Here is a 14,047-nt window from a genome sequence, read left to right on the forward strand (position 1 = left end):
AGGTTGATGAAATCCTAAGCTTTAGCATCATTCAGTATTCCACATCTTAGACAGAAGATATCATTTTCTTTTGTTTTATTCTGAGACAAGATGAAAGAGAGCATCAAATCTAGAGAGCCTCAAACTTCTCTTGCTCATTCATAATTTAAAATGCTCAATTTAGAACACGTCTCAGCCCTGGCCTCTTTGGTATTCATATAAGTAAGTATGAGGCAGTGTATGATTTGGGGGCAGGGTATGTGCACAAAAAACAAAAGTGCCAAAAGCTAGCTCCCAGGGATGAGCTATTCTAGGAGCAATATCTGTCAGTACCTTCAAGCAGAAGAAAGTTTGGCTTTGACACAAACAGCTGGTGGAACCTTAACATGGTGTACATTCAGACAGAGGACACAGAGACCCATTTCACTGGAAAGCAGCATTATGTAGTAAACTAAAACTGTAATATTTTAACTTTAGATCATGTGATTTGGAAAATGTTGTATTTTACGATGGACAACGTTTGTTATCTTGTTAAGAAACAATCATAGTTGGCAGGTTTCCACGCCTGCATGCCTTAACAAAACAGGAAACACATGCATTCATTTACCACCCACAGGCCACTCAATTTCATTGTTTTCAAAAGCTGAAAAAAGTATTGTTTGTCAGTGACAAGTCTTATGAATTTTCCAACTCAGTCTGTCAGACTACAAGAAGAGATTGGAGTTCCTCATCCTGCGCTATTACATCAGAAATACTGTATAACTACCTGATCGATGACGAATGGTTGAGGTTTACAATGGGCGATAAATAAGTACCACATCTGTCACATTTAGGAGGGAGCATAGTGATGAGCAAATAAAAACCCACATGTAATCAATACAAATGCACTCGGGGGCTTTCACGTTTTCCCAAATAGCCTGCAGGAGTAATCTACAATTCCATTTGTAGCTAAGAGCATCGCATTGGAATATATTGAGTGAAACCTCTGCTCCAGCGGTTGCTGCTGCAGGTAAGGAATTACCATCCGTGTTTACTGTGACTGAAGCTGGTCCTTTTAGCATGAGCATTTGAAAGCAAGAAATAAGCTTCAGGGTGCATGAACAGAAATGCCTCAAATTTCACCCTTGGACAAGATCTCACTGTTTGTTTCAATGTTAGATCACAGTGGTCATAAAAAAACAGTCACTCTGCTATATTTATCTCTTTCAATCTGTGAAGTGTTGTTTGAGGTAATTATTCCAAAATCTCATGGCCAAACCAGAAATGGAGGCAGTTTTTCTGGAAAGGAGCATTTGCGTGACTGAAAATGCCAAAGTGGTATTTACATATTTATCATGCAAACCTCATGAGAGGGGTGTGCTACACAAAATAAGAACAAAATGGCTCAACTGAAATAGACAGAGTAATACAACATTGAAAAACATCCGTCCATTCGTAAATCTGCTGCCGGTACTTTTCACATGGCTGGTTGCCCTGAGAATTGCCTTAATCCCTTTAAATGTATGTAAATTCAACAGGTTTTTGGAAATATTTTGGTCCATATTGCCATGACAGCATCACACAGTTCCTGCAAATTTGTTGCAGGAAGAGTAATCTACAATTCCTGAAATGCCTGGGCAGAGACCTATAGACTCTGCCTGTCTTTCATTGTAACATAATGAAACAATGTTACAATGTTTCATTACATTGAAACGTTGTAATGCTGGCACGTTACATTGTTGCATTTGTTGCTGTTTGTCAGCTTCAGCTAGTTGCCAACAATTAAATGTTCTCATTCTATTCATGATATCTTTGTACCTCATATCTTATAGTATTTAAAACTATTTCTGTCCTAGACAAAAATATTGGCTGAGCTTTTATTGTGACTAAGTGTACACGTTCCCTTTCATCTTATACCTGAAAACTGTCCCACAGCCTGTTTAGCTGTGTTTCTCTTCAAGACAAAGCCACCAGATCAATCTTTCAGTGTCTTTGTTGTGTCGTCTCAAAGCTCCTGACAGCTGAGGCAGGTTGACACTGAACCAGGTTCTGCAGGATGTTTCTTCATCATAAAGGGGAGTTAGTCTTCTTGCTATTGCTATGTTTTCATGAGTTTTACTACAGTCTAGTGCAGGTCAATAGGATTCTTTTGGGCTTTATTCTCAAAAGCCAGTCCTGATATGTTATTTCATGTCTAGTCAGCCTGTGCAACATCTAAATTTATTAAAATTCTTGTACTTCATACAGTGTAATAGATCAAACATCAGAAATTATGCTTTCTTGTATTTGATGTACAACTTAACTAACATCTCATCTTAAAGCTATCTCTCCTTATGCGATGTGTGATTGATCAAACATAGAAGATGTAAACCTAAACATGCTCTTAATAGAAATCAATCTAGCCTAAATAAATAAATTCAGCCTTACACTTACATCACCAGGGATTTTCTAGAAACAACAGAATCATTTGAGTGTTTTGTGAGATTGTAAAATACCTCCAGTGTTTTAGACCCCTGAGCACCTCCTCAACAGTCCGGGTCAGCTGAACTAATCCCACACCCTGGATAATAAAGAGAGGACAGAGCATGATTGCCTCCCAGTTCTCATCTTAGCTCAATGAGCTGTGAGGCCATGCAGAGTTTACAGTGGAAATTTTCATGCTTTTTTATTTATTTATTTCTCAAACACTAAGTGCTCAAACAGCCCAAGGATGGGTAATTGCTTGTGCTGTTATGGCTTTATACATATTAATATCCAGATGGATGGATATTTGTAAGACATATCTGAATTTGTATTCCCTTCATCGGGATGAGGATCCACTAATTCAGTTCAGATGAATCTACAGTGGGAATGAAAACATGTGATCAGGATGTTAATGACAGGGAAACATGGGTGTTGTTGATGTTTGCCTGGATGGACCAAGATTTATAGAATAAGGTTCTTAGGGCAGATGAGATTAAAATAGAACTGTCTGGCAATATGCACACCATGCAGCATATCAGCATAAAGTCACACCCACTATCCAGCATAAGAATGGAGGTTTCTCATTTACCTTTTGAAGGCATGTGTCTCCCACATAAAAAGTTCTGTTTTCATTGAATAATTGAAGAATATAAAATTCTATTTTCATTCCGAATCATAACGCATAGTTTATAATCGTGATGCGTACTATCAATTTTACAACAAGCAATAAAATAAAATAAAATAATGAAATGAATTATGTCACCTTGAAATATTATTTTAAGGGTTCACTCAACTGTTTTTGTTTCACAGTTTGTAACTGTGCTACCTGTCATGCAGAAAACAATTACACGTGTTTTCCAACCACAATTTCCTTCATTAATAAGCAATTACATTACACGCTCATTCCCTACTGGCAGATTTATTGTGATTGCGTGGAGCTTTATGCAGATGTTGACACAGAGTTAATTGCTCCAGCGTTGCAAATCACCTTCTGTGGTCCTCCAAGATAATTAAAATCTGTGTCATGTTTCAGAGCCAGTGGCGTTATAGACTTATTTTACCAGCTGGGAATCTTGGTGCATTGCCTGGGGGGGTAAACTTCACAACCTAATTTAAGTTCTATAAATCTGCTCCATGAAGAAACAACATTATCACATTATTCTATTGTGGCCCTGCTGTTTTTATTGCAGCAAGCTTTTACCTTTTTTTTCCTCCAAAGTATCTGTTTATCCAAGGCAGAATGGTTGTGTTCGGAACTTCCCTCATGGGAAGTCAAACAAGCTGAGCTTCCCATGAGGGCCGTCCTGAAGCAAATTTCAGGACTCCTGAAGTTCAAGTGAGTTTAGATACTAACACAACTAAACTATAGCTAAACTCTGACTAGCATCTCTGATGCCTGTAGAGAAAATAGCATGCAGCATGATACTGCCACCATGTTTCAGTCATGAGGAAGTTCAGGGTGACACTGTCTAGAGTTTTTTCGCAAAAGTTAATTTTATTTCAGGGTGCATGAAAGAAACAGTCTGGAATGGGATTTATTTAGGGCTATTTTACTAATGCCACACTTTTCATATCCTTGTAAAAAATAAATAAATAAATAAATAAAAAATAGAACTGTTTCATTTTAATTCCACCTGACAAGTAACTACTTTGTGATTGTTCATTATATAAAATTCTTAAGTAAATACTTTTAATTTGTGGTTGTCACGTGACAGAGTAGAAAAAAGTTAAAGAATTTCAAACAGTACGTATTTATTTATTTATTTATTTATTTTTTGAGTTGACTGGAGCAAAAACAAATGAGTGTTGCACCCAAAAACAGAACACCAAGTTAGGGTTCTCAGGGGGATTAATAATCTGATTATAACTTCATGAATGGAATTTTCATGTTCATCTGCAACAATCGGTTTCAAAGAGGAATCAGATCTGTTGCAGAAATATAACACCCTTTTCCCTTTTGAAACAAACATCTAAATGAAGGAAGCAAATGCATGTGCACTTTGTTTTCGGGCTATATTTTTATTACGATCATGATAATGATGATGATTATTGGGGAAAGACGAATGAGAGCAGATGTCGCTGGGAGTGGAGGGGGTGGGCGTGGAAGTGGGGAGGGAGAGATTTAGACGGAAAAGAAGAAACCGCTGGCTGTGACAACGACCGTCGCTTCCTCCCCCCTACATCATCATCATCTTCATCATCATCATCGCCACCATCATCACCCGCCTCACCAGCAACAGCAGCTTCAGATTCATCGGCGGCAGAAGCGAAGGCAGAGTTGGTTAAACAGTTTGGAGAGGAGGAAGAAGAAGAAGACAAAAAGAAAGAAAACAAATGGTCTTGCAGACGTCTTGAAGAGGAGCTCCGCTTCACGGGGAGGGAACATGGGTGAATGGGAGCTGCAGATGGACGAGTGCAAGGATGAGGAATTCCGACCAAATCTGCTTTTATGACACAGACCTCTGCTTCATCCAACATCATTAGGAATTCATTAAAGAACACCAGGTAAGATGCTTTTTTTTTAAATAACGTTTTCTTACTCAAAAAACGAAAAAAAAAGAAAAAAGAAAACGGTTTTGATGCAAACGACTGTCAGAAAAGACATGGATTAGAGATCCCTTAAAATTATATCATTATTAATATGGTGCTCGTGAATTAGAAGAATTGCTCTTATTTTTATCCTGCAATTTGTGAGGAGAAGCGATTTTGAAAACAAAACAAAACAAACAAAACACTAATTGCAGCGTTTCGGATACAGACGCCTTTTAATTTAGACGCCTTGTTATCGTGTCATTTCTCCAACTTCCGTTTTTCATCAATTTGTATTTTCATTTTAATCTTAATGAAAGAGGACCAACCACATAACAGTCAGAAGTATCTTTCTGCCCCCTTGTGGTTTGGACTCATGCTGTTTTTTTAATGTGTTTCTAAAATTAGGGCTAGACTGACTGCAAAATATGGGTGGGGGAAATAAAAATATGTAAAATAAACTTAACTTAAAATATAAATCACTGACTCATCTGACTCCAGGATGCAAAATCTGATGAGTAAAGAATCAAACTAATTTTCCAGATGACTGTTCCTGTGTCCATTCTACAGAGCGTATTCAGATGTGGCTTAATTATGGTGTGCCTCTCCATTCATCTCATACATGGCCCACATTTATGCATCAGCCCCCTCTGTGGATTCCTTGTTATGTAATCTCATTCCCATCAGACTGCATCAGCCTCAGAGTCTTTGCTGTTTGGCTTCTGTGAGCACAAATGTCTATCTTATTGTGTTTTAATGTGATAGACCAACACAAAGTAGTGCATAGATGAGACAATGAATACATGGTTGTCAATGAAAACAAAATCAAAAATGGGAAAGTTCGTTAAAGAACAGTTCTGAGCAAAAATGATCAAGACCAAATATTACAGCAGACAGGTCAGAGATAAAAATGTGTGCTCTAAACATGTCTTGAAAACACAGTTCAGTTCATCAGATAAAAAAATGAAAAGAGTATAGCAGAATCGTAAACCTAAATAATGGCCTAGAGGCCTAAATTATAATTGTGGAGGATTGGCAGAAATCCACCACTCAGGTGAGGAAGTCTGTTGACAGGGTAACTATTAAAAGCTGAATTTGTCCTTGATGAAAGAGTAGCAAAAAGAAAATCCCTATTTGTAGTTTGCCACAAGCTATGTGGAGGACACAGCAAATGTGAAAAAATGTGACCTGGTTGTACTGACCAAAATGAAATTCTATGTTTTGCTGAAAACATAGTATTGCACATTCCTCTGAATGCACCATGCCTACAGCAAAATATAATAATGGCACCATTTTTGCTAAAAGAATGTTTTTGTTACTTATTGTCTCTAATGGGGATCAGAGTTGATAAGAAGATGAATGGAGGTACATACAGAATGAAGACTAGAAAACACTCAAGACAGGAGTGAAGGTTTGCCTTTCAAGAGGACAACAACCCCAAACTTAAAACCAGAGTCACAATAGAATGATTTATATAAAAGTATGTACATGGGTTAGACCAGTCCAGTGAAAGTCTGGATCTCGTCACAGATCAGAATCTGTGGCAAGAGTTAAAAATGGATGTTTGCTTATGCTTTACCCAATCTGAGTCAACATTCAAAGAAGAATGGACACAACCTTCTGCAAATCTGGTAGACATATTCCCCCAAAGACCTCCTGCTGTAATTAGAGTGAAAGATAGCTCCACAATCATATCTGAGAGGATATGAGATACAGATACATTCCACAGTTTTCATTTTACTGTGAAATACAATTAAAAACTATCTATCATTTTCCTTGCACTCCTCCTTTATGCATCAGTTTCTATTGGCGTAGTGAGTAAAACCACAATATAATGCTTAGGTTAATGGTTATAATTTGAGAAAATGTGAAAAAGTTCCAGGGTTATGAATATTTATGCAAGAGCCTAAATGTGTCTGTGTAATTTTATATGATCATTTTTACTTCTCTGTTTTCCAGATAACACTGTTAAATACCTCACACATCATGGATGCAGCTTCAGCCTCCCTGCAGTTTGGATCAAAGAAGCGGGTCAAAATTCACCCAAACACAGTCACAGTAAAGTATGCCACCCACTTCCCCCAGCCTGGTGACGAAGGGTACGACGATGCACCCTCTTTTGAGGATTTTGGTTCTTTTGCAGAGGCAAATGTTGGAAAGAGACTGGTGTCTGATGCCAAAGGCAGCAGGACTTTCTTTGGAACCATGGAGACTCAGCCTAAGCAGCCAAGTGTGCAAAGAGACAAGGGGGTCGAGGGTCAGCTGGCCAGCTTTGGCGAGGCTAATGTGTTGGCCTCCAGAGTGACCTGGATGGCCTTGTTTGGGGCAGCAGCAGCTCACGGATGTGTGGCGCTAATTACCCGATTGGCAGCAGATCGCTCTAAGGTTCCCTCTCTCGAGCTGCTCTTCATCCGTTCTGTGATCCAAGTGTTGTCAATCCTAGTGGTCCTCTACTACCATGAGGCACCCTTTGGCCCCAAGGGTTACCGGCTCCGTCTCTTCTTCTATGGTGTGTGCAATGTAATTTCTATCACCTGCGCCTACACATCCTTTGCCATTGTACCCCCCAGCAACGGTACCATCATGTGGAGAGCATCCACCACTGTCTTCAGTGCCATACTGGCTTTCCTGCTCCTGGATGAGAGGCTGAGCTACACTGATGTGGTCACGGTGGTGGGAAGTGTGTTTGGCCTGTGTCTAGTCATGGTGCCTAATGTAGCTGATGAGGAGAAGTCCAGGCTAGGGTTTTGGAAGGAGGCATTTGGCTATACAATGACAGTTATGGCAGGCTTGACCGCCGCCCTCTCCATGATTGTCTACAGAGCCATCAAGGAGCGCGTCACCATGTGGACTGCACTCTTTACCTTCGGCTGGACAGGCACTGTCTGGGGCGCCTCCACTATGTTCATAATGCAGGAGCCTATTATTCCCCTGGATGGGGAGACCTGGGGCTATTTAATTGGGATCTGTATCTGCTCCACGGTAGCGTTCCTTGGAGTCTACTATGCTCTAAACAAGTTTCATCCAGCCTTAGTTAGCACCGTACAGCACCTAGAGATCGTGGTTTCAATGTTTTTGCAGCTGATCGTGCTGAGGATGATCCCCTCAGTGTACGATGTCATCGGAGGCCTTGTCATCATGGTCAGCGTGTTCACTTTGACCGGGATCAAGCTGTACAGAGTCAGCAGGGCCATTCGGCAGGATTACCAAGAAATCCTGGACTCGCCTATCAAATGAATCTGTCAGTCCATCCGTTTACAGTGTTGCTTGGTTGTGCAATCAAAAGAATGTCTGAATCTTCATCTGATGATTTTGTATTGTTGTGCTGTGAACAGAGTGCCAGTTTGTGTAACTAAAGTGTTAATATTTATGTGTGAAATAAAAGACAATTGTAATATTGTGACCATTTCCCTTTCGTATAGTGATGCTTTAATGTCGAATCGTGCCACAGACTAAAATGTCAGCAAAACGAGGCACAAGTGAATTATGACACCACAAGGTGTTAATATAATCTTCTGTTGTCACACTGCCAAAACTGTGTAAATGTCAGCCCTGGAACCATTCATATTGTAACAAGGAATAAAAAAAGAAAAAAAGAAAATGCTTCACTGAAAGACTTGATTTGTTGTTAGAGATATCTAACATATCTGTAATGTTTTCCTTTAAAAGCCAAAATAACAAAAGAATAGATGGTTCTTACAAACTTTCCATTTCAAAAATCCATATGCTCCAACTTTAAATTCTCTCTAGATTGTTTATAGTTAGATAACATTTGGAACAAAAGTGCAAAATATTCTACAAATTTTCAACTCACCAAGTTATTAAAGAGCTACTTTTCTGTTTTGTTTTGGCATATGGACTTACTTAGGCAACTCTATCTAAACTCTAATAACGCATTTATTACAGATTCATTAAAGTACAGTGACAACTTAATTGTGCTTGTGAAAATAAAAAGTGAATGTCAAATCATGGGATGCAGTAGCCTAAAAAGCAGTGAAAAATAATTATGTTTTACCTCAAAATATGAATACTCAATTTTTTTGTATACGTTCAAACAATCCAAATTCAACACTTTTCAGAACTCCACAGAAACTATGTAAAATTGGTTTACATAAATATTTTTCAGAATTACATTAGATTCATTAAGGCAAATCCAAAAATAGGAGAGAAAAACCCAAACTAGAATAAATGACTAGAGCAATTTATTCTGTTCAAACTACATCTCCAACCCCATTAGCCAGTTTATATTTGACAAACGTGATTTTCTTTCTGACTGTGGCTTCTGTTTACTCTCAGATGTATGTCAAACTAATGCCCAGAGGCAAGTGCACCGAATTGAATTAAAGTCCCCCTTGAACAATGCTGGTCCTTCTGCTGTTTCTTTTTCTGTATCAGTTAAGTCAGCAGCTCACCGGGTACGTCTCCTCGTTCTCCTCCTCGTCCTTTTTTTTTTTTTAGTCTTTTCAGGAAACCGAGCAAAGATAAACAGTCTCTTAGATGTCGCCTTGAGGGTCAAAAGGAACTGCCGAGGAACAAAATAGAGACACAATGGTGATGGGAAAAAAAAAATACTTGCCATGAACGAGGACACATTGCTGATTCAGAACTGACGTGCTTCACCAACAACCCAGCAGGTGGCATTCATGACCTACTTAATGTTTCTGACAGCCAGGAGTGAAAGAAGAAAAGCTGAAATCAATGGTGCAACCAAGGCGAGCCATGTGTATTTACTTGACTTGACAGTCTGACATGCATGTTATGTTTTATGACTCAATTTAATATTCTTAGAATTTTTATTTATTGCTTTTGATCATCCAATTCTACACAACACTATTCTTAAATTCCTGAAATCCTCTATAATGGCTTAAGTTTTTGTTTACCCAACAAATATTATGTCAGCTTTTGGAAGTGCCCCTACCTAAATTGTTTTCATACTGAAGGATAAAGCTTGTTGGTGTTACTTCCATTTCCTTTATGTCAGGAAGAGATAGCATTTTGATCACAGCAATTGTACAAATTACACATCACATTTCATCTTTTTATTCATTCAGCAGAAGCAGTCATGTTGTGACATATGCACTCTGTATTACAAAGGTGACTGTTATAAATGAGACTCAATTTAATGTTGGACACATCTGCAAAGAATCACTGTCATTTTAAATAAAAAAAGATAAGCATAAATCCTGTTTGATTTCAATTAAAACTAGAACAACCAGCATTTATTTACTTGCTTTTTGCAATAAATATTATCATGACCCATAGCTTTGTAAACCCAACTCAACTGAAAATCCTGCTTGACAATTCACGTTGAGTACTTTTGAGACTGGCTTTTGGGTGCAGAACGAAGAAGACACGTAGAGGAGGCCCATCTGTTAGAGCAGGAAACAGATTGCATCCTGCAGCGAGCTGCACAACCTTCCAAATCACTCTGCAACTCTCTTAACCACAGACACATTTATAAGATGCATTATGACTGAACGGAATATGATTATGTTATTTCTGTATGCATATTTGTATTATTATGGAAATTTGTAGTGGATGACTACTGAGCATTTTTGTGAAACGTGGATACCTTGAAACACATCACTCTGCGTTGGAACCCTTGGTAAAGACTTGTGAAAGCGCAAACAAAAGCATTAAGAAATTAATGTGTTTTGCAAAATTGCTGGCGGCACAATTGTTGATAGTTCTGATTTCTCTGTACAGCATTCTTGGCAGAGCAACAGTTTTTACACTTTTGCTATAATATTTCACAAGTTTGGAGCATACAGAGAAAGGATTTTCTGACAGTTCTTCTTCTCACAAACTTTCTGCAAAGGCGTGCCAAACATTGTGAAATTGGAAGTGTTTGCTGGCCACAACTCAAAAAAGAGAAAAGATTCTGTAAATGATTGTAGATCTGCAAAACATAAGAGTCTTACATGTTTGCCTTCATAAAAGAGGCCAACAATTTCCGAGTTGCTGAACCAACCTTGCAAGAAAATCATAAATGCCAAGCTGAAGACTTTGTGTTGTGTCTCTGATCGAGAAACTTTGTATTTTCTTATTCCATCTTCTTTCTCTTCAGTTCACTCCAAATGTTTCATATAGGATCTAGTTTTGTGAACTTACGTAACCACTGAAGAATTTTGGTTTGGCTCATGTGAATAATTTCTGTGTTCATTTGGTGATAAACCCTCTTTAGTCTTTTGTAAAATATTGTCATTGTCGTTATTCAATGTTTTTAAACACTGAATGCTTATTTTATTTAAGCAGTAAATGAAATTTAAACAAATTAGGCAGATAATACTACATAAAAAATAATTTTCAGTCCTTATGAAGTTGACAGAGGATAGTCTTATGCTGCTATGGTTGTTTTTCCCTTTGAAGGCAAAATTAAGGAGGACGTTCTATGGGAATGTAGAACATTAACAGCTGCAGTCGCATTGATTGGCAGCGAGATCGTCCATTCAGAACCCAGTCTGTCCTCCAGCAGCCAATCACAGAGGAGCAGCAGAGAGCCGAGTGGGTTTCCAAATGCTGTGTAGCTGTTTCAGCTAGTTAGCCAGCCTAGCTGCTGCTGAGCTCTGACACGGTCTGATGCAGAAATGCTTTTCCAACGGGGCGCTGCGTCTCGTCAGCTAGGCTAGCTTCTCGGACTAGGAAAGAAAATATTTGGCCGCTGGCTTGCGAGGACTGTGGACATCCACTGCGAGCATCTTCTTCGAGACGCCTCCATCAGTACAATATATTTAAAAGGAGATAAGAAGAGGTGGCCGTCAGCAGTCAGGTAAGACGTGGCATGACTGAAGAGGGAATGTGCCAGGCTGCCTTCTGCTGCAGCCGCACTCCTCTTCTGCTCCCCCTCTGTTTAACGGTTAAACCCACATAGGCTAGCAGCTAAAAGGCAACCGAGAAAGCCAACACAGAGAAAGCCAAGCTTTCTGCTGTGTCGCATAGCCAGCTTGGTCCAACATACAGTCCGCAGAGGGGTTAACATTGATTTCGACTCTAAAACGAGATGTTAGTGTTTGCTGAATTTTCACAGATGGATCAACCAAGTTGGGTGGCTCCACACTGAAAAGCTCAACTTGACATAAAAGGCAAACATTTGAGTGCAACAAATCCTGGTCCTACATCAAATCTGCCTTGTTTCAGCATAGTTATGCTCACTGACTGAGACTGAAAATGAAGGAGATGCTCTTGTTAGTAAGCACAGTGGCTCTTTTTTTGTTTGTACCGTTATTATGAAGTAGGCAGGTTTGAAAGATTTTCAAAATATTTTTCATAAAACACGGTTTCTGCTTCATCAGATGGATGTTTTGGAGATTGGAAAAAAAGCAAGTTTCCATGATAATTACAGATGACAAATGGAATCATAAAACACATGGATGGACTAAGCATCTTCTCAAGCATAAATCACTTCATATTTTATACTATGCTATTTTTTTTAACCGTATTTACACTTGAGTGGTGAAGTATAGGGAGATATTTGGGGATCTAATCTAATATTACAGCCTCCTAAGATACTCTTTACATTGGTTACATAAATTACACAAATGATCTTTTCGTTAATTGAATAAAAATCATTTTCTTGAATTATCTTTTGAGATGTGGAGATTTGATGCTTTTACAAACTGTAATAATAAGCTATCTTTCTGACAAAGGGGAATCGTGTGTTGCAGTAATGAAGTACACATTTTTCTTTTTATTATCACAACTATCCAACTATTTCCCATACACAATGCAACTGATAAAATGTGTATATAAAGTCCATTTATCTGGCCACATTTATTAATGCCATAGAAAGTAAATACATGGTACTTGAGATACAGTCGCCTCCTAAATATTGCATCTAAACAGTTTTGTGTGATTTGAGATAATGCACACATTAATACTGTAATGATGACAGTGATCTGATATATTGTGTAACTCTAATTAATAGGTATATGTAAATGTAATGCACATATCAGTACATGTGTATTAAATGTGTCCTCCTATTTCCTTTGGGACAATTTAGTTTGTAGATTTCTTTACACTGTAATGTATTTGATCCACGTGCTTGGGATAAAACTTTCAGTCAGTGAATTGCATGTTTACACAAAAACTTCCAACATGTTTTTGTCTCATTTTACAGTCAATTGAATGATCATCATGACCTCAAGATGATTATCTGGAGGCCATGATGTCAGTAAAGAGTATGTATCATAGTTTTCCTAGAAGCCAAGATGATTTCCCCAAATTTTATGTTTGGACTGATCTGAAATGTAGACCCAACAAAACTGCCACCTTCAGTGGTGTTATTATGATGAAATTATCTAATGGAGTTGCTGGCATCATCACTGAGGAATTGTTTTTACTTTAAACAGGTCTGAAGTTGAAAGCAGGTCACTATACTGCCACACTTACCATGTGAAACCTTCAACTGGAGGCCTAATGCAGCTAGTTTGTATTTTAGAAGCTCTGTGTTTTTCATGCAACGTTGTTCCTGCATTTATTAATCTATGACGGACTAAATGTCATGCCTCAGCCACACAATGGATGAAATGAGTGCGTTTCTGGCAAAATTTTCCCACTTGTGTTTTTATGACCTTTTAAATAAATTGCACAGCAACACAAGCCTTATCAACACGTCATAAGGACCAAGTTACACATTCTCTCTGTGGATATTGCCATTTGTCAGTGTATTTCTGTTGTTATTGGACAGTATCTCCCTTCTCACAGGTTGTATGCTATGACTTGTAAAAATGTTGGGTAGAATAATCTACCTGTAGCTTAAGATAAGGCTCAGCAATTTGCACTGCGTTATGTCTATTGTACGCAGGATCCCAACCACTGTGGGACCCCAATATAGTGAACCCTTGTTTTTTTACGGGGGTTGCGTTCCGAAAAGAACTTGATAGGCGAAATCTGTGAAGTACTTACCTTCATTTTTTACAATTATTATTAAGCATAATTAAATACTCTACATTGAAACCAAAGAACAAAACCTGTTTTCAGGCCCAAACATTTTTGTTACAAATAACTACAGTAAAATAATCATTTAAATGATCAATACGAAGTACAGCAGGACAAATTGTGACTCGTATTTCACTGTGCCTCTTACTATGATGCTGTG

General features: G+C 38.4%; 2 protein-coding genes across 2 annotated transcripts in view; both read left to right on the forward strand.

Moving 5' to 3' along the window:
• The first annotated feature begins 4,558 nt into the window (after positions 1–4,558).
• On the forward strand, positions 4,559–9,311 carry slc35g2b (solute carrier family 35 member G2b). Its single transcript, XM_055037917.1, has 2 exons — positions 4,559–4,926; positions 6,910–9,311. Exon 2 carries the CDS (start codon positions 6,937–6,939, stop codon positions 8,185–8,187), a length of 1,251 nt encoding a protein of 416 aa, XP_054893892.1. The 5' UTR covers positions 4,559–4,926; positions 6,910–6,936; the 3' UTR covers positions 8,188–9,311.
• Positions 9,312–11,507: 2,196 nt separating this feature from the next.
• The window catches only part of nck1b (NCK adaptor protein 1b), a 43,753-nt gene continuing 41,213 nt past the window's right edge, over positions 11,508–14,047 (forward strand). Inside the window, exon 1 of the mRNA XM_055037379.1 lies at positions 11,508–11,719. The gene's annotated coding sequence lies outside the window, so the exon portion shown is untranslated. The remainder of the gene's footprint in view (positions 11,720–14,047) is intronic.

The sequence above is a fragment of the Poeciliopsis prolifica genome, unplaced genomic scaffold, assembly GCF_027474105.1.
Source record: "Poeciliopsis prolifica strain line A6 unplaced genomic scaffold, Auburn_PproV2 SCAFFOLD012, whole genome shotgun sequence".
NCBI classification, from domain to species: domain Eukaryota; kingdom Metazoa; phylum Chordata; class Actinopteri; order Cyprinodontiformes; family Poeciliidae; genus Poeciliopsis; species Poeciliopsis prolifica.